Below are 20,164 nucleotides of genomic sequence, written 5' to 3'. Positions count from 1 at the left end.
AAGAGTGGAGATGTTTTAAAAAAATTAAAGGTCACCGTTGGAGCTTGGGGAGGAAATTAGCAAAGTTTCAGTCATAAAAAACTTTAAAGTCAACAAAAAAAGTAAAGCCCAACTCGTGTTGGAGCGCATCGGCTCGCTAAATAGTAGATCCACCAGGGAATGGATCACTGGGGGAAAACGTGGAATAACACGGAACCACTTTCATTCATTCCTTCATTTTAGAACGCTTATCCTCACCAGGGTCACAACCGTGCTGGAGCCTATCCCAGCTGTCTTGGGGCGAGAGAGAGGCGGGGTCAACCCTGGACTGGTGGCCAGCCAATCCCAGGGCACATATAGACAAACAACCATTCACACTCACATTCATACCTATGGACAATTTGGAGTGGCTAATTATTTTTATTTGTATTTTTTTCAATCTTATTAAATAATATTCATGCATTTTTTCTCGTAATATTATGACTCTGGTTCCACAATATTTTGAATGAATTTCCAGAGTATTATTTGAAATTTCTTTCACTTTTGTTGCACTTTTCAAAAATTGCAACTTGTGTTTTGTCATTCATATTATTTTGATTTACTATAATAATAATCACTTTTTTTTCTAACCCTAACCCTAAATTGTTTTATTTTTTTAATTATGTTATTCTTGTAATATTGTAACCTTTCATATTACTTCATATTTTATTCTCAATTGTTTTTTTGCTGTTTTTCCATTTGTGCTTTAAAAAAAAATTCAAACTTCCTTATTGATTAACCTGGAATGTTTTTGGAACGTGGGAGGAAACCGGAATACCCAGAGTAAACCCACGCATGCACGGGGAGAACATGCAAACTCCACACAAAAATGGCCGAGGGTGGACTTGAACCCTGGTCTCCTAGCCGTGGGGTCTGTGTGCTAACCACTCACCCACCGTGGAGCCCACAGAACGACTTAAGACACGGAAACTGTAGAACAAGAAAAAACGCAGGTTCTTGAAGTTTGATGATGACGAAGTGGAATTACTTTATAAGACAATAATAATAATAATAAGACAAAAAATATCAGGAGAACCTGGACTGGGACTTCTTCCACTTATCCGAGGTTGGGTCACGGGGGCAGCGGTCTCAGCAGAGAAGATTGGTTTTACATCGCCTATGTGAGTATGTGTCCTGCATGTGGATTGGCTAGCGACCCGTCCGGGGTGGTCCCCGCCTCTGGGATTGGCTCCAGCTCACCTGACTCTATCATAAGGGCACGGATGGACGGATATAGGTTCTAGCTGACACCAGCTGCAGTTGTTAACATGACGTGATGCCACGTGATGTGTGTTGTGTAAATATGAGATATTTTGCTTTCATGTCCCATCCTATGTGTTTCATCGACCTTTTGTCATTCTTGGTTTAGGCTCAAACATAGCTTGCATTCAAATTGTTGTTATTTTATTGTATGATTTTGCTCAAACAAGTGTTGGTAATAAAAGGAAGTGAGAGCATAATTATATGTTTTGATATTGTTACATTATCTTCTATTTATATATTGATACATCATTTTGTTGAGAAGTATTTTTTCCTACACTCGTTGTTTTATTCTATATAATCAACAAATTCAAGGAAAAAATCACAAAATCTTTAAAGGATGTTGAAAAATTGCGAGGAAAATATTGTAGGTATTGACTGCGTATTTATTGTGGGATCGAAACCAGTATCGCCAAATTTGCAGTATCGCCCAACCCTCGTCTGCAGCTGCAGTCTGTCAACGGAAAGAGATGTGTCAAGACAGCGAAATAGTGATCGGAAGTAAAGACCGTATTTTCACAATGCGACACAAATGTAACAAAAATATATTACATCGCCGCCATGGCTTTGATTTAAAGAAATAAGTTGTACAGTTGAGTATCTGTGACTTAAAATGAACAATTTATCCGTTATCGTATACGTTATATGACGCCATTACACGGCATTGTATTTTACTTTGACATCCTCAAACGGAAACAAGGATCTCACACGTATCCGTCCTGCAGGTGGGAGTGAAGGAAGAGATTCTTGTCACAAAAAAAACCCCGACACGCTAGCTGGGGCAGGGTGGCTGCCATCTACGGAAAGCAATCAGAGTGACCGTCCGCCACCTGAACCATCCGTCCGGTTTATGAGATAAGGCGATCAATCTGCCGCCGGGCGGGGAGAGAAAGACGCATAGGTGCAATTTACGACCTTCGACTCCCGATTGGCGACAACATGGCTGAGTGTAACGTTAGCATCGACCAGGATAAACTACCTGGAGTGAAAGAGGGTAACGTCCACAACGACGCACCATTTTCCGCTTCACTTGTCACGTCTAAATCCTTTCAATGTGTTGTTTAGAGCTTGTCACGTTTAAACATTTCACGTTGTTTTCACTCGGCATGTTTAACTATATAAACACAGCTAACGCCGGCGTCGCTAGTGCTACAAGTTAGCAAAACAAATGTGTTCCAAATGGGTTAGCATGGATGGCTAGCAAACGTTATCATAGTTAAAAGGTCTAATTAGGGTCTTTTTTTCAATTGACGTCATCTTTTGAATACTAACACGCGTGTCCTTACGAGGTAGCTGTAGAATGAGTGAAATAGTTCAAGGTAGTGGAAATGTGTTAAGCTAGGTTAAGATGTCAACCCATTCAGCATGTCCGAAAAGGAGAAGGAAGAAGCAGCGCTTACTGTATTTATTCCTACTCTCCTTCTCAATTTTCACACCTGCTTCTGATAGTTTGACTTTTGTCATCATGTTGTTGACTATTAAAATGTGCAATAGAAAATCCATTAGAGTTGATGTATAGTAATAAAGAATACATTTAATTTTCTTAGTCAGCTGTTCTGTTGATGCAGAGGACTTTTGGCGCCTGTTTTGAAAATGCAGCACCGCCCACTGCACTCTTTGGGTACCTGTCTCACCCGACTGCAAAGGTGACACCACAGATGGAGTTTTCCTGAGGATTGGAATGGGGATGTTTTATGGCGGAAAAAAAAGAAAAGCAGCAGCTGGTCAGTTGGATGCTTGTTATTCCGGTCAGAGAGAAGCCGGGCTAGCCTGCAGAGGGAGCGGAGCGTGCCTGAGGGGAATGATTCTGTCCTGTGCTGACGGTGTTCCTCAACGGTTGGCTTATGTTGCTTGGTGTCCAAACTACAGTTACAGTACAGAAATACAAACTGCTGCTCGCTTTCCCAGTTAAGAAGATTAAGCATATGGTCGAGAAATATCAGCATTTAATCACATCCCACCATGGTCTGAGAGGCACTGGGGGGGGCTTTGTGGAGGTCTCGCCCTCCTCATCCAAGCATCTGCTGTCTCATCTGCGAGCTTTAGTGCAGAGAATTAGTCCGCAATATTTGGAATATTCTTCTGCAAATTCTTGCAGTTATGATTTTATATTTACTATATTATATTTGTTCCATAGAACAACGGCATGAACAGAGTGAGCCCTTTTGTCACTTCTACAGTCTCTTTGTGTCAGTGGGTGGAGGCGGGGTGGCTAGCATACACAGAAGAGTGTAACAGTAGAAATCATATTAGTAGATTGAATTTTTTAAAATATTTTTCTTTTCTTAAACATAATCTTTTTCAAAATCAAAATCTTTGACCAAAAAAAATGTAGTATTTCATTTTTATTCCCATAATATAATTTTCCCCCAACCTAAATTTCCAAAATGTACAACTTTCATTTGTTTCTTATATTACATATACAAATACATTTTTTCTGTAATATTTCACCTTTGTTAGAATTATATCAATATTTTGAATTTATTCTCATAAAATTACAGCCGTTTTTTCCATTTCTGCTGTAATTTTCCAACTATTTCAGCTTTCTCCTTCTTCTTGTATGCTGACTTTATTGGCATAATATTGTGTCTTTATTACCATATTATAGCTTTTCCACAACCTAACTTTCCAAGCAATACAATTGTTTAGTTTGTGTCTCATATTATGAAAACTTGAATTAATATTTCATATTTCTACTCCCATAATGACATCACATGTACTCGTACTATTACAAAGTAGTTCTTGTAAAATTGTGACTTTTTCACAGAATGTTTGGCCTTTACAGGTATTCTTGTAACATCACTTTTTTAATTAATTTCTTGTTATAAATAAATTTATAAAGAATATTTTTTAAATGTCCTGCGGGACAATTAACAAAAAAAACAAAAAACTACAAAATGCACTTTGGACATTACTATGGCAGTGATCTACTTTAGAGTAGTCAGGGTACAGCTTGTATAAGTTTACTGAGTCAACACAGCTATTGTTTAAACAACTGGCAAGACAAGTGATTTCAAACTTTTCTTCAAAATTTCCCAAACTTTCAGACACCCCTTCCGTATATTAGGTGTGCAGTCACTGTTTTCATTTGGATTCTAAACATTTTATTTTGCTGTCTTAGGACAGGCAGTGTAGCTGTGGTGGGTCTGTACGTTACATATGATGAGGTTCACATCCTATCATAGCTCGGAGCGTGAGAGAGGGCACAGCACAGGAAGCAGAACAGACCGCATCAAACCACCGCTGAAGTCTAGATATGAAGATAAAACGCTGACCAGTTTGCTTTCAGAACTCCAGCACTTTATCTGACAAAATGTCTCCTCCTTTCCCCGCGCCGATATCACCCACATTAAATGTACACGCTGCAAGCTAAAAGACCGCAAAGTCGTTCTATAATGAAAAGGAATCAGACGTTGTGTGTTTGCATGACTTGTTTGTCAAGCAGCTAAATACAGACTTGCTGAAGTTGTTTCCTTCATCTGAATTTCACTTCATGTTTTGACAGCCATGAAAATGTCCCAACTGGCACGGCTTCCTTTAAGATCATAAAGCGCACGCAGCGTCAGGAAAAACTGAACAAATTCAATATTTGCCGCAATGCGTTATGCGTAGGACTGTGAAACGATTGCAATTTTTAATCAAATTAATTATCATGATTCATCACCATTTGTAACAGTGAAATTTGATCTTTTTTTACTGTATTTAAGTAGTGAAAGATAAAGGACATTGTATAATTGTATGTATTAACAGCTCCAAATCATGCTAAAAGATAGCACAACATTTGAATCACACACTCGCGGTGTTATTTATTTTGAGCTGTGTACAATTGCGTTTAAAGTTGAATGCACTGTTTTGAGTGTAGATTTTAATTGCTGGAATTTGCGAGTATACTTAAATGCAGCAAATTATACTTCCTAAATAAGAGTTGCACTAGTGAGTGACAATAATACCCAATATAGTACACGTTATAAGACATAAAAAACTGTTTTCTAAATATGTTTTTTAACATTATTAGAGCCCTCTAGACCCAAAGTAACACCCCTATAGTCACCTTTACAGTGCTATTATCCGGTATAGTAGACATAGAAGAGAAAATTAGACACATGTTTACATTGGGGGAATGCCTTCTTGTTTGTTTTGTTTTTGCTTCCTGTTCTGTACTGTACTTCCTGCAGTGGCTATTGTCCTCATCAGTATCACATTACTGACAGCTAGTGACCAGTGTATCATACTACATATCATCACACCCGCTTCTGAACGCCTGTATTTGTATTTGACCTCATTTAGACATTTTTCATGATTAACATCTGCTTCAATAAAGAAGTTAGAGATGTTTCAGATGCATTTCAGGATGAGCTGTATAAATAACCATTACAGGTGAACTTAACTTGAGTTTCCCTCATTTTGAATGCACACGTCCAACATGTTCAATACTGAACTTGCTGTTCTAAAACAGCACTTGTGGATATCGCTAACTTTTTGAGTGTCGTATATTTTGGCAAATGTGACAGCGAAGCCGCAAAATGACTATTTGACTCATGTAAACTTTCTTTTAGTGTGCAGAGACTTTGCTGTACTGGAAGACCACTGCCTCGCCTACAACCTCCAGGAACAAGAGAGTAAGCAATCATTTTTGTGTTTATTTGTTTCATGGTCTCATGGTCACATGTGAAGATCAAGTCAACTCTTTGTAGCCTATGTTCCTCTTTCCTGCCTTCTTCCTGCCAAATCTTCTCATCTCATTGCCAACCAGGAAGGGGACGCAGTTTAGATTGGTTTTCCTTTTCTCTTCTGTTCAAAAAGGTAATTCCGCTGTGGACGGCGTGCAGCCCGGCAACAATCCCGCGCCGCCGTGTTTATTGTAGCCAAACCGTGAGCCGACCAATGTCGAGCACAAGTGCAAACAGCAGCTTTTCTCCGTGCCGATACTAACGAGAGCCGCAAAAAGATGCAGTCTAAATCTGTCAGCCCTCAAAGGCAACATTGCTGTGGTTTGTTTTGGATTGCATTCTTTCATTCTTGTGCTGCAGCTGTGGCCTCGTGTCGCCCTGACACCGCCGCCACCATTACGGCACCACTTTGCAGTCAATATAAAGTCTCTTATCTTAGCATAGAAAGAAGTTTGGGTCGCCTCGCTTTTGTCTAGAAAGGCACATTGCCAAGTATTTTCATACTCAAACCTTGGTTTTCAACTATGACACAAAGTTGCATGTGCTCTGTACCGTATCGTAATGCGGAATCCAGTGGCCAAACAAAGCACCCTTCATGCTGATGACACACTGGCGGCGCATTCTTACTGAGTTTTGACTGCGAAATCACCCGCCATGGGGCCAAAGATGTTTGCCAGTGCCAGCGCTTTGATAAAGAATCTGAGAAACACTTAATTTGAATGAATTTGAGAAAGAACTCGTCACAAAAACGGCGTCTTTTCGCCATCCTCACCAACATGAGTGTTGAATAAAGTGCCGTTAAATCAGGGGGTAGGCAACCCACGGCTCCTTTTGGTCATGACAAATTATTTAATAATACAATGCATTTTATATTTTGGAATTTGAAGTGAATCCTTAATATAGGATTTGACCACTATCCCTAAAGTTTTTGTAAGCACCTAAAACTATAATTACGCTCTATAAAATGTGTTTTTGGTGTATTTACATTATTTGTTATGGGAAAAATGTATACAATTGGAGCCATATGACTTGGACTCGAGTCAGACGCAAGTCACAATTAAAAAAAAAATGCATATCTCTTGGCTGGTAGGCCGTGTTCACCCACAGAACAGCATGATTTATGAATGAGTATATATTTTTGTAGTGGCGAGTGTTTACCGTATATTTGATTTAATGGCCGCGTCATTCCATTTCATTGTTGTTGTTGTTGCCGCCTCACCGTAGTGCAACGTTTGCCGACACAATAACATTCGGCGTACTGCAATCTCCATTTTCCTTGGACTTTAATAGTCGGCGTTTCTTCTCGTCACAATGACATGACACATCCTCAAGGTCGAGGGCATTGATTGTTTTGGTTTCCGCCTGATGAATGGGTGGCGGCCTTTGAGTGACACTCCTTTGGTTTGTGATGATCACAGTCCTTCAAAAACAGCCCAAAAGATCAATAGCAACCCCTTGACTTTTGGCCACGGCTCTGACTCACCAGGCTCCTTGTTTAACCTCGGCGGCCCGAGAGTGGGAGCTTAATTTAGCCCGGCGCTGGTAAATCGTCCAGACGTCATTTGGGACCTTTTCACATGGAAGCGGGCCAGAAAGATGGATAGTCGGGTGAAGAAGATCTTCAAGAGAGGTTGAGTGATGCCGTCCACGCTTAGCGAGCTCCGCCAGTGCGTCAGCCAGCAGGATTTATTTATCTGCCGTTATGGCCACGACGTTGACGCCGCTCACCTTGGAATGGCCCCGCCACAACCAACATTCATTTCGCAAGATGACGAATCTGCGTCCTGGACGTTTCCAAACGGTGCTCGGAGGAAAAACATCAAGCAACAGGGGATCAGTAAATACAGCGGTACCTTGGTTAAAGGCCGTTTTTTTCATTGATGTCGCCACAATCGCACAATGCATTTGTGGTTCACGGACGCCATTTTTATATCAGCTGTAGCTGTACTAAATGTGTTTCTGGCTCTCTGGAACGGATGGATTGGATTCACATTATTTTTTATGGAAAAATCTGCTTTGGTTAGAGTCCGCTTTGGTTTGAGTTGGACATTCTGGAATGGATTAAGGATGTTAACCAAGGCTGCTTGCTAGCAAGCTAACCAGTTGGCCTCAAATGTATTTCTTTTAAACTTAAGAAATGGATTCAATCTACCACTTCCACATGGCATGGGAGGAGAACCTTTTTTCACTCTGCATCCATGGCTACATGGAGTGCAAGGCGGGGTAATGTAATAAGGATGGATGTCATGCATTGACATTACTGCTCCCTAGTGGCCAGATTACTGCATTTCAACGTAATAATACACCATAGTCCACAGACCTGTACAGAGCACAACGTAGAAAGGTGATGGACCGTACGGCGCCCAACGTAAGAGGTATCTAAATATGACTGGAGTGGCTCCGTCATTATTGATCATTTTTATTTTGTTGTTGTTGTTATTTTTAACTAAAAAATACTATTCAACAATTGAGTTCCAATGTATTCATACTACTCTAAAAGAGGCATCAAATTAGGTTTTGTGTGAAATAGTACAGCATCGGCTGTACCCCACATCTTGTCCAAAATCAGCTGGGATGGGCTACATCTCGCCTGTAAGATAGATGGGTTCATATTAACGAAGACACTCAAAGCAGAGCAATGTCTTTGTCTCTTCTAGTTGAGAGCCACTTGGCGTCCAACGTCCACAAGAGCCGTCTGGTCCAGCAGGACCTACAGGTGGCCAAGAAGCTGCAGGAGGAGGAGGATGAGATAGCCAAGGTCGTGATCAAGAAACAACATGTCGACATGTGGGTGCCTCTTACCTTGACTCACAGCTTGCATGCATTTCAATGAGACCATGTGACACATCTTAAGCCGTGCCATGTGACTATTGGGTGCTGTCACATAACTGATGATGAATAACAGCAGGAGCATGCAGTAAGTCCATGTTCATGGCGGTTAATTGGCTCCAGACTAGACTTGATATAAGATTTCTTATGTATAAAAAGGGTATTTCCATCTTTACAGCATGGGAAACCTGTTTACCGCCTTCTAAATACAGTTTTTTAACATGATTAGAGCGCTCTAGACATCTAATAACACCCCTATAGTCACATTTCCACTCTTATTAACCAATGTGATTCATTTTATTGTCTTTTCAGACTCATTCGTAATTGTTTTTCATTTTGATTGACGTCCACCACTTTGGGAACCTGTACATACACACAGTCCTACCTAGCAGTTCAACGCTCCAGTTCTACATTTGGCTCAGTGCCATTCCACACCAGCACCACCGACTACTCTAGTCTGAAAATCTTTCTCCGTCCCGTGCTGCTCATATTAATGGAATAAAATTGCTGACTCACAGCCCACTTGGATGGCAAATTAAGCCACAAATCATCCCTAATGTAGAGTGAAGCGCGGTGGCGTGGACGTCGGTGATGTGGTACTGCAGCAGTACATCTGAAAAAAGCTCTTGAGGTGCAGAGGTGGCAGTAATAATGCTGTAATAAGCAAATGTGGAGTAATGCTGAGCTATCATTTTTAGGTCCGCATTAATACATTTCATTGATGAATTGTTGATAAATAATTGATAATATTGGGAGTTAATGTCAGCCTGCCGCCGCTCGCAACAGACATGCTGAGCCGCGCATCTTCCTGGTGTCACGCTGCCATGACCTTTGAACCCGGGAGCCGGTTGTCTTGTTTCAGTGACTAAGGTGGTGTTGTCCTCTCCCTTTCCTTCCCGCAATCAACACCGACTCACGGAAACCTCAGCGAGCGCCAAGATAATGAGATCGCCCTCGAGATTCAGGACCAACTGGTCCGACAGGCCGAGCAGCAGCGACGGCAGCAGGAGGAGAAGGATGCGGTAGGAGACGCACGCACAAGCAGGAGTCGGTTGGACTTGAATGGGGGGGTGCCCCTCCCAGTTAAAAAAAATAAAAATAACAAATGAAAAAATGTCAACCTCCATTCCAGAAGGTCCAACTCAAACCAAATTTTCTCATAGAAAATATTGTAAATCAAATTGATCCGCTCCAGACACCCAAAAATGTTAAGACATTGTAAACAATAATAATGGTGTTTATTGTGGCCTGCGTGTGTTTTGGCAGGCCATCGCTCGGAAGCTCCACGAGAAGGAGATGAAAGAGGAAAGACGGCGCCAGAAGCAACTGGAAGAAGAGTACTATGAGGACCCAGGAGGTGAGGACAACAATGGAACGTTGATTTTTGTGTTTGGATCCTCTGTCGTTCACTCATAACCCTTCCTGTCACTTTGACCCGGCGTTCAAACGGTAAGCCATAGTCAAAACCGGCGCATACAGCGGGGGGGAACCTCGTGGTCCTCCTCCAGCTCAACCAGAGTGTTTTCACTGGACAGCTGACCCGGATAACCTCCTGTTAAGAGCGGCAAAGTGCAGGCATTGTCTGCACATTCCGTGTTTGTTTGACACTTGACGCTTGAAGCATGACCCCATTCTGGCTGGCGTGCTGCGCTGCTGATCGGCCTGCATTTCCACCACCTACCTAAGCCATGTGACCTCGTACCCAATGAGCTCTGGGTTCGCCCATTTAATGAAACAAAAAAGTGTGTGGACAGTGCAGTGATGCCTTGGTTACTGGCATCATACTGACTCAAACCAAAACAAGGATTCTAACCAAAGCAAATTTTCCCATAATAATTAGTGTAAATCCAATTCATCTATTCCAGACCAGACGCCTTATAAGACATCCTCCAGAAGTGTTTTGTTTTTTTTCCATTTATATTTTTTTTAATTTCATTCATTTCATAAAACAGCAAGGTACATGTTTATTGGTTGTAGAATATCGATTTTCATTTTGATATTTTTTTGACATTGTTAATAATAATAATAATACATTTTATTTGTATAGCGCTTTTCAAAATACTCAAAGACACTTTACAGAAAAATTGAGTTAAATAAAAACAAGTAAACAGTGTAAAAGATACATTAAAATACAACATTCATTTGTTTATACACAGTTAGGGCGGGGCACAGCAGATGCAGCAAATTATGTGTGCAGCATAATGTTTATTTTGTGTTACTTGGTTTATTGATGATTTGTTTTTTTTTCCAAACAAAACTAAAACAAAAAAACACAACTTTTTGCAATTTTTCTGCATGTAAAACTACAATTATTGTCTACAAAATGTGTTTCCGGGTCTCTGGAAAGAATTAATTGGATTTACATTATTTTCTATGGAAAGATCTGCATTGATTAGAGTCCGCTTTGGTTTGAATTGGACATGGTGATGTTAACCAAGGCACCACTGTATTATGCTACATAGACTCTAGATGTCTACGTGCTAGCAAGCTAACCAGTTAGCCTCAAATGTATTTCTTTTAAACTTAAGAAATGGACTCAAACAGAGTGGGGAAGAGGGGCAAAGTAAGAAGCCATAAATCTACCACTTCCACATGGCATGGGAGGAGAGCCTTTTTTCACTCTGCATCCATGGCTACATGGAGATCAAGGTAGGGTTAGGGTTAGGGTTAGAGTTAGGGTTAGTAATAATACGCCATAGTCCACAAAACACATCATTAATTACTTAATTTATGTAAAATAAAAATATTACGAGGGATGACTGTACCTTCATCGTCTCTTTTTATCCAGGCGTTGCCAAGCTTATATTAATATAAAATATATGGCATAAGCAAAGACCCGTGCTCACTAAAAATGTAAATGCCTGCCTAGGTATCTGCCCACGCTTTTCGCTTTGCCCGATGACAGAGGACATGATGTCACTCCATCTTGGTTTTATTGGTTCTGCCACCGTTGTGTCCTCCAAATATCATCATTTTTTCCACCTCCGTTTCTGTGAAAGTCGCCGTCTTTGTCGTCTTTCCACCAGCTGTGAGCACAAATGACAGCGGCCATGGTAACAATGCAGCCGGGGCTCTTTAAGCATGCGTGAGTCACTTTGCATTCACCTTCTATGGTGAAGCGAAGGCGTGGAAAAGGCGTGACTTTAGGCGGAGTTGCGTACGCACACTTGTACTCCACTTGTACTCCACTTGTACTCCAAGGTGGAGTGTATAAACCACACTGATGCCAACTGAATATTTTGTCCGTATGCACATTTTGGGTTTCTGGCTAAAGAGACCTTCAGGCAGAATTCCATGCATATTTTGAAGATGAGATCCCTGGTCAGAGAATAAGACGAAAAGAAGAAATAGTCAACCGCTGATGACATCATAGATGTGCGACGGCGCTCAAGCCCTCTTTCCGTTCCCACATAGTCGTCCCTTGCCTCTTTGGTGTTCACATTTTGCAGCTTCACTTAAGCTTCATGTTTTTTATATATTAATAAATCACGCTGTTTCATGAATGAGCATAGCCCTTTATTAGTCAAAACGGCTTGTGCATATGTTTTGTGATTTACAAACAAAACTGTATTAATAACACACTTAAGACACATGCAACATTGTATGCTAACCGGAAAGTGTATGCAAACCGAGGCAAAATGTTGGTGTAAATATTCAACATTCATGGAAAAACAGGCCAACCGGTACGGACGCTAGTGGAGGTTTCACCGGAGTAGAACCACTTTTCTTGCGTCTGACTCAAACGGTGAAACCCCAAGTCCTCCCCTCTTTTAACAGCTTACATAATCTTGCTCTGAAATTTATGTTATGGTTATGGTTATGGCCGGATTGTTTTGTGTCAAACTGAGAATCATTGCGGAGCTTGTCACAGGAAGCGAGCGGCCTGTTTTTAAACTTTAATCCAGTGGATCGATGAATCGCACAACTCGGCATGTGGCTGGAATTCCGTCTGCGCCTGTGAGACAATGAAGTGGGAAGAATAACAGAATAACTGTTGCTCCACTGCTTGCCTGCAGTGTTCATTTTCTACGTTCCTTTTTTCCCGCATTTGCTCCTCTTCATGGAGATCACCTCCCATCGTCACGTCAATGCAAGTTTGCTCATGTGTGTCATTTGTGACACGGACGTCATCCCCTCTAATGTTCGATGTTGCTAACCACCTGTTGGGCGTTTTTGAAGTTGCCATCACTAACCCACTAAACCCATTGTTTGTCTCTGTTGTTACTTTGCTCATCTCCATGCCCCCAACCCCCATCATCAGCCTCCTCTTCATCTCTGCCCCGTTCAGCTGCAAGACAGCCTCTTGACTTGGACAAACCCGCGCCTCTTGAATCTAGTTCCCCGGGCCGCTACGATGGCTATGCAGTGGTGAGCTCCCAACGCGATCACTCGCCAGACTATAATTCCATTGAGCCAAAAAGGAGCAGGTACCCGAAACATGACCCGGCGTCACCACGCAGCTCCAGAAACCCCGAACACTCCCTGGTGGCAGAGGGAAGGCGTGGCGGGCATGCAGATCCATATCCAGATCACCTGCTGTCCCCCAAAGGCAGGCATAGAGACAGGTACCCAGAATATGAGCCAGCAGAGTCCAGCAGAGCCCGGGACGTACAAGGAGCGGACCCCGAGAGGGTGGAGAAGCGGAAAGAGAGGCCAGCCCGATCGCCGCATGATGCCAAAGCGAGAGACAGAAGACATGACACAGACTGGGCCAGGGACCCAGCACGGGACCATTATGCAAGAAAACAGGGAAGGAGCGACAGGGACCAGGATCTGAGAACAGCCAGAGGAGGACGAGACAGGGAAGGCGTCAGAGATGGAGGCTACAGCGAGGAGAGGCTCGAAGGGCAGAGACACAAAGGCAAGGACGGACAACGAACGAGGGCGAGGAGCAGGGAAAGGACTCTGGACGGAGAATTCTCCGAGCCGAGGCGGGGTAAGGTGTCCCAGGAGGAGGAAGAAGAGGATGACGTAAGGAGGCCCAGGGGTCGCCAGAGGGTTCTCTATGACGACGTGTTCGAGGAGCGCTGGGCCAACCAAGGAAGGGGTGACAGCTGGGACCTTCGACAAGGGGAGGCGTCCAGCAGTCGTACCCCCTCCAACGGAGAACCAGGTACCACCCTGAGCCCCCCTGTTGGGCTCTGTGGGGGTTTGTGTGCTGTGGTTGCGTTTCGCTTTGGCAATCTCAGGTGGTGGCCCTCATCTAACTTCATAATCGGCAATGGACTTGGGGGGGGGCAAAAGATCATTTGTGTGATTTGATGGCTCTGGCTTCTTCTCTGCTGTGGCGTTCTCTCCCTTTTGCCGTGACCATGGTAACGCTGCTGACTTTCCTCGTAGGTGACGCTTGGTTAACGTTAGAATCCTCTAGTGTGCCTTCATCCAGGTTGTTGCCTTGGCAAGGCATTCAATCGAATGCAACTGGACTGTTCAAGGTGTCAAAGACCTCCCGTCTGAGTAGGAAGCATTAGTTGATGCTCAAAGACGAGGTAGGACAGCTCCAGTGTCATCCTAGCAAGCTCTATTACTTCATGCTCCAAGACTATAGTATGACAGCTGGGATACTCCTGAGCATGCTTCATCGGTTCATGCTCAGGGGCGAGGTAGGACAGCGAGGCTCAAAGACCAGATAACCTGAAAAGTCCAGTTGCCATGGATTGAAAGCCCTGAGAAACCTGTAGCAGGAATACGAGACTTTAATTCACTAAAAGGGCCTCGGGGCTGCTGGCGAACTTGCAATTTCACCACCTAATCCCAAAAGTGGTTGAAAGTATGAAACTGGAATTGCTCACACACCCGTGCAGCCCTCGAAGGCACCTTTTCTTTTTAGAGCTTTGACAAATAACTCTGAACAACTGAAAGGAAATCCTTCACTGATGATTGTAGTCATTTTTGGATAATGAATGCTTCCAGTTACGTTTAGAGTTTTTTGTCAGTAATAAAATGCGTTGACACGCAGGTCGCATTGTGCACAAAGGCAGTGGAGCGGTCGTAGGAGAGGAGTACGGAGTCGGCGAGGCCACGAAGGGCCTGACCAAGCTGGACCTACGCGAACAGGAGCTGAAGGACATGGAGGTGGCCAGGCGACTGCAGGAGGAGGAGATGAAGGTGCATATATGTATGGAAATATGTACCCAACACGTGTATATGGAGAAGTACAATTTGCTTGAACTGTAAAATCCAGCGTTTTATAGGCGGATGAATCATTCCCATTAAACTGCCAAGCGTTGCCGAGGGATTGATCAAACGCTCCTGCTCAGGCATGTGTCGCAGCTAATGAACAATGACATCATCAGCCAAACACCTTTTACTACACTCTGTCATGTTTATGCGTGATATGACGCATTGCCTCTTTTGACACTTTTAACCTGCTGCGTGCTTCGTGCGCCGCCTTGCACCAAGAGTTATGGCCATGTTGACATTGTACCCGTTTTGGATCAGGAAAAACAAACACGTCGGGTTGTTTTAAGCATAAGTCTTGTGGAAGACGACTTTTAATTGTGTGGGTTTTTTTGTTGTTGTTGTTGTTGTTGTTGTTTTAGGCAAGCAAGAGCCACGTGCGTGCAGCCCAAGTTGCACAAGACGAGGTGAGTGGACCCTTTTCTACTGTTTTCCTAGAGGTCTAAAGTCTATTTCTAAAAAATATAAAATTTCTAAAAAATATAATTTAACAAGAAAACTGAACAAAACAAAATTAAAAGGAAAACTGAACGAAATGAGAATAACATCTTGTGATGACAAAAGGTCATTTTAGTAGCATTTTATGAGAATAATGTTAAAAAAAAAAGTTGTATTATGAGAATAGGGAATAAAGTCGTAATATGAGAAGAAAGTAATTTTAGTAGCAAAGATGTGAAATTGTAAAGAAAACACAAAGTTGTGAGTTTGGGAAAATTTGGGAGGGGAAAATATAGAAATAAAGTCAAAATATGAGAATTTTCGGTCCCAAAAAGAAGTGGAAATATTTGTAAAATGAGCAAAGTTGAAATAATAACCTTTTTCATTACAAAGCTTTTTTCAAAATATACATACAGTAACTTAACATAGCTAAACGTGTTGCATTCCAAAAATATCAAAGTGGCAAAGACACCCCTGTTGTGGTGACTTAGCTGTGGTTTCATATGAGTGCATAAGAACACATCTATCATATCATATCCTCCCCCAATAGGTCCATTTATGAATTAAATGAAATGTCAGGGTTGTGCACATGAAGAACTGTCACCTTATGAATGCGTTCGTGTGGGACTTGATGTGTTGCTCCACATCCGAAAGTACATCCAAGTGGTTTCACTTTGGCAGGAGATCGCCCGACTGCTGATGGATCAAGAAAAGAAGGAGTACAGGAAACATCGAGAACGGGAGAAGGAGCGGGAGCGGGACCGGGAGGAGAAGGAGAGGGAGCGGGAGAGGGAGCGCCTGGCGATGGAGAAGATGGCCATGGAAAGGAGGCGGCCGGAGGGAGACCACAGGGTAGGTTTCATATTGGATGTGGCTACATTACCATCGCAGTGTGAACGACTTTTAGGATTCTTTTTTCCCAGGTGCATTCAGAGGACGTCGTCCGACCTCGAACACGGGATGACCACCAGAGGCACAGGAACCACCACAAGCCTTCCAGGTAACGACACACACCTCCAGCAGTCGTCATTGTATTCTTTCATTGTGCGTTTGTTGTTTTGCCTCAGGCCTCATCAGCCTCCCCCCCACGAATATGAGAATGTGAACCCGGGTTATGGCTACTCTGACCACGGTGCTCCCCAACGGGCGCCCATCAGGCCTGAGCTCGCATACAAAGGTACAACACGGAAGCCAAGCCGGCTTGTTCCACACACCGGAAGCTCTATATATTCAAGGTGTAGGACCAGTGGTGCCGGGTCCTGACCCACGGGTCCTTATGCACACATTTCATTGTTTCTTCTTGCATGGACAGCCAGGGGATGACGGACTATTGCATATATGACAACTTTATTGCCATTGTAGTGAAGACGGTCAACAACATCCAAACTAGCTAACTAGTCAAAGTTAACGCCATTATTGTTTTTCTCTATAACTGCACTTTTGGTGGACGTGGATCCACTAGCGGGAACAAATATTGACAAGTAATGGAGAAAGGAAAGGGTATTTTGGTACGTTTATGCTATGCTAAGTTTAGGAACATCATCACATCAAAAGCATTAAATGAATCAAGAGCCACCATCCACCAGTACTAGCCTGGACATTACCACTCAATAAGGTCATTAAATCTTACTTTTATGCAATTCCACATACTAAAAAAAACACAGTACATCCTGTAGTAGTTTATCTCTGCAGCACAGGAGAAGGTTAGGTGCTAATTGTTTTGTTTGTAAAATACATCTTTTTTTTTTTTATCTCTGATTAATTGTCATTATTTACAGGTTAAAATTGACAAAATGCGATTAAAGACTTTAATAAATTGACAACCCTAATTAAAACACAACAATCTAAATAAAAAAATGCAAAATCATACCAACAAGCATTTTTTAAATTATCACCCATACTGCTTTATGATTTTGGATAAAGTCACAAGTAAAAGTGTAAACAATGGCTCGTTTTGGTTATGTCGACAAACACTTACGTTGATACGAGTCAACTGAGGGTGGCGGGGGGGTGTCGTCGTGAACAGCTTCGGCGGTACTTACTTTAATCAAACTTCTCCGTAGTGTCTCGTTGTTAAGAGGAAGAAAGCAGCGATGCCAGATGTCGTAAAACTTTAAAAGGAAACACAAAAAAAAACCAAACCAAAACAAAGTGAAGGGCAAGAAGTTTGTGTTGTGTCCTGATGGATGTGTCGTGTTTTAACAGGTGCCCATAACAAGCGGTGACTCAGGCCCCAGACAGGCTGCCAGTCGTCATCTTGTCTCTGCCCTTATTTATCCTTTTTGTCTTGGACCATTCCCAATCTGTTGACCAAAAGCCTTGGGACAATCTTAACCAGCTTATTTTCTACGATTCTTCATTATCCTCCCATGCGGCGTGAACAAAAGGAGTCTGAGCGGGCTGGAACTCCACTCATCTTTTTTTGCCATTTCTTTTTAATACAGCACATCCCCGCCACGAGAGGCCTAAAACAACCCGACAAATAACCCATAAAAAGCCCCCATATGTCTATATTTCATACTCTAAATCAATCATTTGTCACCTGATCTATTATATTGGCTAATATGAGTGTAAAGGTGACTATAGGGGTGTTATTTAGTGTCTACTGGGCTCTGTTAAGTGTATTTCGGTCGTAAACAGGTTTTCTTTATATTCCGGATATTCCATTTATTGTTATTATTCAATCCGGCGTTGCTGAAATTCACTTGAGAAATGAGAAATGGATGGAACTTATTATTGGTGCCGACTTACCGTACAGCCTTCAGTGTGTGTCCAATCGCAACGTTCTTTGGCCCCGTGGCGGGTTATTGCTCAATAAATCACACACCTGCGAGTCAGCGATGCAAAGGCTGCTTTTGTCTGTATTGTGCGAAAACACTGGCAAAATTGACATGAAAATTTCCAACGAAAGCCAACCCATGCGTAAAGCGGGGCGTGCAAAAACAGGCTTGGCGGTACACGTTCAATGTAGGCCATCATATCAGTTGCTGTAGTGGTGATGAACGTTGGAGACCCCTGCAGTCTAAAGATTATTATATAATATTTAAGTTACCACAAGGCAGCCAGGCGGGGATGTGCTGTATTTTGATGTCATCAGTAGAGCAAAGCAGCTTTGTTCCACGTCGTGGTCAAACCCGATCATGTGCCAATCACAAGGGCTCAAGGCATCTGACCCACGCAAGCGCCATCTCCCCCCCCCCCCCCTCTTGTGATGGGATGTGCCTGTTCAGTCCAACGTGGCCTCAGTATTTGGCAGCTGCTTTGTCCACCCGGGTTCTACGGTAGTGTCAAATCTACGTGCAATGCCACAAGACCACTCTCTGTCGCTTGGGGTTGGGTTTTTTTTGTTTTTGATGGAATGATGTTCTCTGTGAGATTCGCTGTTTTTATGTGCATGCTTACTGAAATCCACATCAAATGTGTAAATCAGGGGTGTCATGACAAAGTCGTCATGAGAAGGGAAATTAAAGAGCAAGTTTAAATACTTAGAACATTTAAACAACATGGCACAAACGGGGGGGGGGGGGTAAAGAGTGATGTTGATCTGAATAGGTATTTTTTTCTTAAAATATCACTTCTTAGCTACAAAATATCAAAGTGGCAAATTTGCATAATTTCATCGCTGAAAAACATTTGGACGCCCCTGATAGAAAACAATGCGCTAACTATTTTCTTGCTTTTGTTTTGCAAATATGTTGTTTTTCCAAATCATCCAAAAGGGGAGAAAAACATCTCATATTTATGACTCTTAAAAAAAAAAAATAAATAAGGGAGCCTTTTTTATTTTTTATTTTTATGCTTAATTATGTTCACGTCCTGCCGGCACACGACTGCTTCCACAATAAAAGCACAGTGGAAGTTGAAATGACACACTTGTGCTTAAAGGGATGATTTTTCTGTCTTTAGTGCGTGGTGGTCATATTATGTTCTGTTCATATTGAATAAGCAGCCAGAAGAAGCGGCGATGCCAGATGTCGTAAAACTTTAAAAGAAAACACACAAAAAAAAACAAAGTGAAGGGCAAGAAGTTTCTGTTGTGAGAAATGGAATCTTTTAGTTGGTTTTCAGGTGAATTCTATTGACTCTAGCTCTCTGCGAGACCCTTTTCCCTCCAAGGTGGTGTTTATTTGTTCGTATCATGTGCCATATGTGTCATTTTCCCAAGCACTTGTGTAAGGGAGAGGTTGCAGCTTTCATTGGAGGACAGCGCCGCCTAGTGGGGAAGTTCCTAAAGAGGTTTGGAATCAAGGAAAAAAAGTGCTCAGGGTGTGTGTGTGTTGGTGTATCATGTCAAACATTAAGCAGGTCATTTTTTTTAAACAGGGCTTGGATGCAATCTCATGAAATCAACACGTGCTGGAAGAAAAACATAATTTTAAGTACATTGAAATGATTGCTTTTACTTATTGCATCCGAAATTGTAATAAAGCTTGTCAGCATTCACCAGTCACTGGCTGCTACTTCTCCTGTGCGACTAAAATAATGTTTCTCATCTCAAGTATCTGTTTTTCTTTTGATAACAGTCGCAAAATGATTTGAAAGATATAGCCAAAAAAGTTGCATGCTGCAGCATTTTGAAAAAAGTTATTTTCTTGAATTCAATAGTTTATCACCGATGACAGAACAGGAACATGGCGGCCGTGTGGTGTCTCGCTGCAACATCGTTGTCAGAAACAGTCGTCAATGAAGGTAAAAGTAATAGATGTTTGTTCATCCCTTCTCTTTGTCATTTATATGTATTTAGAATAGTTTTGTTCATGTAAAACTAC

The 20,164-nt window shown here is 42.3% G+C and overlaps 1 protein-coding gene across 2 annotated transcripts; it reads left to right on the top strand.

Moving 5' to 3' along the window:
* The first annotated feature begins 1,991 nt into the window (after positions 1–1,991).
* ccdc50a (coiled-coil domain containing 50a) lies at positions 1,992–18,593 on the top strand. Of its 2 annotated transcripts, none has more exons than XM_058072695.2 (12): positions 1,992–2,272; positions 5,835–5,897; positions 8,606–8,735; positions 9,706–9,799; positions 10,044–10,134; positions 13,066–13,890; positions 14,737–14,885; positions 15,320–15,364; positions 16,077–16,247; positions 16,319–16,395; positions 16,463–16,572; positions 17,601–18,593. In XM_058072695.2, the coding sequence occupies exons 1-12, from the start codon at positions 2,218–2,220 to the stop codon at positions 17,618–17,620; spliced, it is 1,830 nt and encodes a 609-aa protein (XP_057928678.2). In that variant the 5' UTR covers positions 1,992–2,217; the 3' UTR covers positions 17,621–18,593. The 2 variants fall into 2 exon arrangements, with proteins under 2 accessions (XP_057928678.2, XP_057928677.2); XM_058072694.2 differs by having other exon boundaries at positions 13,039–13,890.
* The last annotated feature ends 1,571 nt before the right edge of the window (positions 18,594–20,164 follow it).

This window comes from Doryrhamphus excisus, linkage group LG4 (genome assembly GCF_037039965.1).
Source record: "Doryrhamphus excisus strain RoL-2023G ecotype Guam linkage group LG4, RoL_Dexc_Guam_v1.1, whole genome shotgun sequence".
NCBI lineage: Eukaryota > Metazoa > Chordata > Actinopteri > Syngnathiformes > Syngnathidae > Doryrhamphus > Doryrhamphus excisus.
Note: the sequence above shows the minus strand (reverse complement) of the source record. Positions and strands in the feature narration are given on the sequence as shown.

Bases quoted from the DNA above. Each gene is read 5' to 3' on its own strand.
- ccdc50a (XM_058072694.2), top strand. From the start codon at position 2,218: ATGGCTGAGTGTAACGTTAGCATCGACCAGGATAAACTACCTGGAGTG. The intron at 2,273-5,834 runs GTAACGTCCACA...ACTTTCTTTTAG, and splicing joins ACTACCTGGAGTGAAAGAGG to TGTGCAGAGACTTTGCTGTA. The intron at 8,736-9,705 runs GTGGGTGCCTCT...CGGAAACCTCAG, and splicing joins AAGAAACAACATGTCGACAT to CGAGCGCCAAGATAATGAGA.